The sequence below is a fragment of the Propithecus coquereli genome, unplaced genomic scaffold, assembly GCF_000956105.1.
Source record: "Propithecus coquereli isolate 6110/MARCELLA unplaced genomic scaffold, Pcoq_1.0 Scaffold77, whole genome shotgun sequence".
NCBI lineage: Eukaryota > Metazoa > Chordata > Mammalia > Primates > Indriidae > Propithecus > Propithecus coquereli.
Window position 1 is genome coordinate 1,790,030 of NW_012153840.1, and position 2,618 is coordinate 1,792,647.

At 52.7% G+C, this 2,618-nt stretch overlaps 1 protein-coding gene across 1 annotated transcript in view; it reads right to left on the reverse strand.

Annotated features, from left to right (window-relative positions):
* PLEKHM2 (pleckstrin homology domain containing, family M (with RUN domain) member 2) overlaps positions 1-2,571 on the reverse strand; it is a 32,660-nt gene extending 30,089 nt beyond the window's left edge. The window contains exons 1-3 of the mRNA XM_012662608.1: positions 2,478-2,571; positions 1,932-2,019; positions 611-797 (exon numbers count right to left, since the gene is read on the reverse strand). Of these exons, the coding sequence (XP_012518062.1) occupies positions 611-767 (157 nt within the window). The 5' untranslated portion in view covers positions 768-797; positions 1,932-2,019; positions 2,478-2,571. The remainder of the gene's footprint in view (positions 1-610; positions 798-1,931; positions 2,020-2,477) is intronic.
* Positions 2,572-2,618: the final 47 nt, after the last annotated feature.

Genomic DNA, 2,618 nt, shown 5'->3' on the forward strand with positions numbered 1-2,618 from the left:
GACGAAGCTGGGGCAATGGTCAGTTTTACCAACAAATACCAAGGCCTAAGGTTTGAAAGAAACCAGGCTGTTCCAATAAGTTGTTGGACCAAGACAACAAAATGACCTACAGGGTTCTCCTTGGTCTCTGATGCAACGGGTGAGACCATCCTGAACACACCAGCGAGTGCAGGAGGGACACTGTGGCAGGTTCCCCCCAGGCTTTTGACCCACCCGGCTCTCTCTTCTCCTTCTAGGAGTTGCTCAGCCTCTTTCTGCCTAGATTCTGAGGTGGGACAACCTCTCCAAAGCACGCAGCGCTCACCCCTGTGACGGTCAGGCATGAGTTCCCAGGTCACACTGCTCGGAACACTGCCCCACTAGAGCCTTCTGGAAAAGGGTCTAACATTCATAAAATCTCATTTTGGCTTTTTGTGCCCAGAATCCATATTTTAGCCACCAGAGGGACTCTGAGGAAATGAAGATCTGGAAAATGGCTGGCCCTGAGTAACCGCAAATTTCAACCACCAGATCAAAACTAGCCAAGAAAGACGTCACCCAGCCAGGCTTAAGTGGCTCCAGAGTCCATCTGCCAGCGGAGGCTGGCTCCTTTCTGCCCTGGGCCACTCACCCTCACTAGATGGGGCAATTGCACTGTCATCCCACTCCAGGTTGGTGGAGGTGACGGAGTTGAAGGAGTTGAGGGACAGGCTGTCTGAGCCGTGGACCGAGCTGGGAAGGCGGTCTTCAAAGTCCAGCAGGTACTGAGGTTTGTAGTAGTCGGGCATGTAGGGGGCCAGGTCTAGGTAAGGGGCGTCCTGAGGAGAGAGGCGAAGAGGGAGGTTTGGTGGGAGTCTCAGGTGGGCCAGAAAACGGCAGAATCCAGGCTTGGGAGACATGCATCTGACTCTGCCATGCCCTCCCATGCTAGTTTTCCCTCGGGAAATTAAGGGGCTTAAAGTAGTGAATTCAGAGATAAGCTGCTAAGAAGAGCAACGTGAATGGTGCTGGCTTTCAAAGCCGTGGACTTCGGGATGACAGATGACAGAGCTCTCAGAACCCCCATACACCTCTGATACTTCTTCGATTGCTTTTACTATTAGAATTGCTCATTTTCTCCAATTTCTATTACCAGTTGAATATCCCTTATCTGGAATGCTTGGAACCACAAGTGTTTCAGATTTCAGATTTTTTTAGATTTTGGAATATTTCCATTATACTTACCAGTTAAGCAGCCCTAATCCACAAATCTGAAATCTGAAATGCTTCAACGAGCCTTTTCTTTGGCATTGTATCAGCACTCAAAAAGTTTCAGATTTGGGGTTTTCGGATTAGGGATGCTCAACCTGTACTAGCCAAGTTCCTTTTTCAGTCTGTACTGCCAGGGTAGGAGCCAAGGAAGCTGATTCAGTTAGGACAGGGCAGCCACATCCATCCTGACGTGGCTGAGATCGAGACATGCTTGGGAGCCTCTTTAGCTCTGGGCCAGCAACACATTTGAACAGTGCGCGAAGGGAAGGGAAGCTTGAGAAACTGAAGAGGGTGGCCCAGAGCACGGCAGGTGGGAGCATGGAGTTGACGACAGTCGCTGGGATCCCAGGAAGCAAAGGGCTGAATTTGCCTTGTCCTTCTCAAACACTCATGTCCTAGACATGCAGGTGAGTCTTCCTGGGCTAAGATACCGCAGGCAATGTGGCTTTTCTCCAAGTTGCACAGAGAGATAGGACGAAGCGGCCTGAATCAGTAGTTCTTGCCATAAATAAGCTAAGAGAGAATCGCTCCCCTTCCACTCAATTCCAGACCCTGCAACCTTTCCTGCACCTGAACACACAAGGCTGTGCTCAAGCTCAGTCACACCCTGAAAGAGGCCTGAAAGGTGAAACCACCACTCAGCCTGCGCCACCTGCCCACCTCTCTGCTTCCCATGAGTAGCGAGAGCTGTGGTGTCTCACCAGATCCAGGTCGAATCGAATGAACTCCAGCCCGGACACCAAGGTCAGAAAGAGTGTCAGGTGATCGTGACTGCAGACCAGGGCGTTCCTGCAAGACACGAGAAGCCACCATGGTGCTTCTAGGTCTGGTTACCAGCTTGGCCAACCTTGCCAACGTGCCAACTGTGTTGAAATTTGACATGTGACATCCCATCCCCTGGACGGGCACCCAGCTTGATAGAGCCGTCACCCACCAGTCTCCTTCTGCTGTTCTCCTACTGGGTTTGGAGCCACACTGCACTTTCCTGCCAGTGTCTTCAGAGACGGGCCTGCAGCATGAGGCTCATCAGGCCCTCAGCGGCCACTAAATACTCTGTTCCTGCAGCAACCCCAGCACAGAGTGAGCCAAAGCCTGGGCACTCTGGTCAGGTCTGAGGCCAGGTAGAGGATCGGGCAGCTGCCAAGCACCCAACTGTACACAGGAGCCCAGCAGGACACCAGTGCATACGACAAGGGCCTTTGGGAGTGGTTCTGAGGCCAGGAGAGACAGACCACTCCGACACTCACTTGACGTAGTACTTATGCAGCAGACCCAGGTTCTCCTGGAACAGCCGCAGGTAGCTCTCCAGGGAGTTCTCGTTGAGGGCCAGGTACAGCCAGGCCCGGCCTGCAAACGAAGGCAGGAGTAACTGGCAGGAAGGCCTGGCG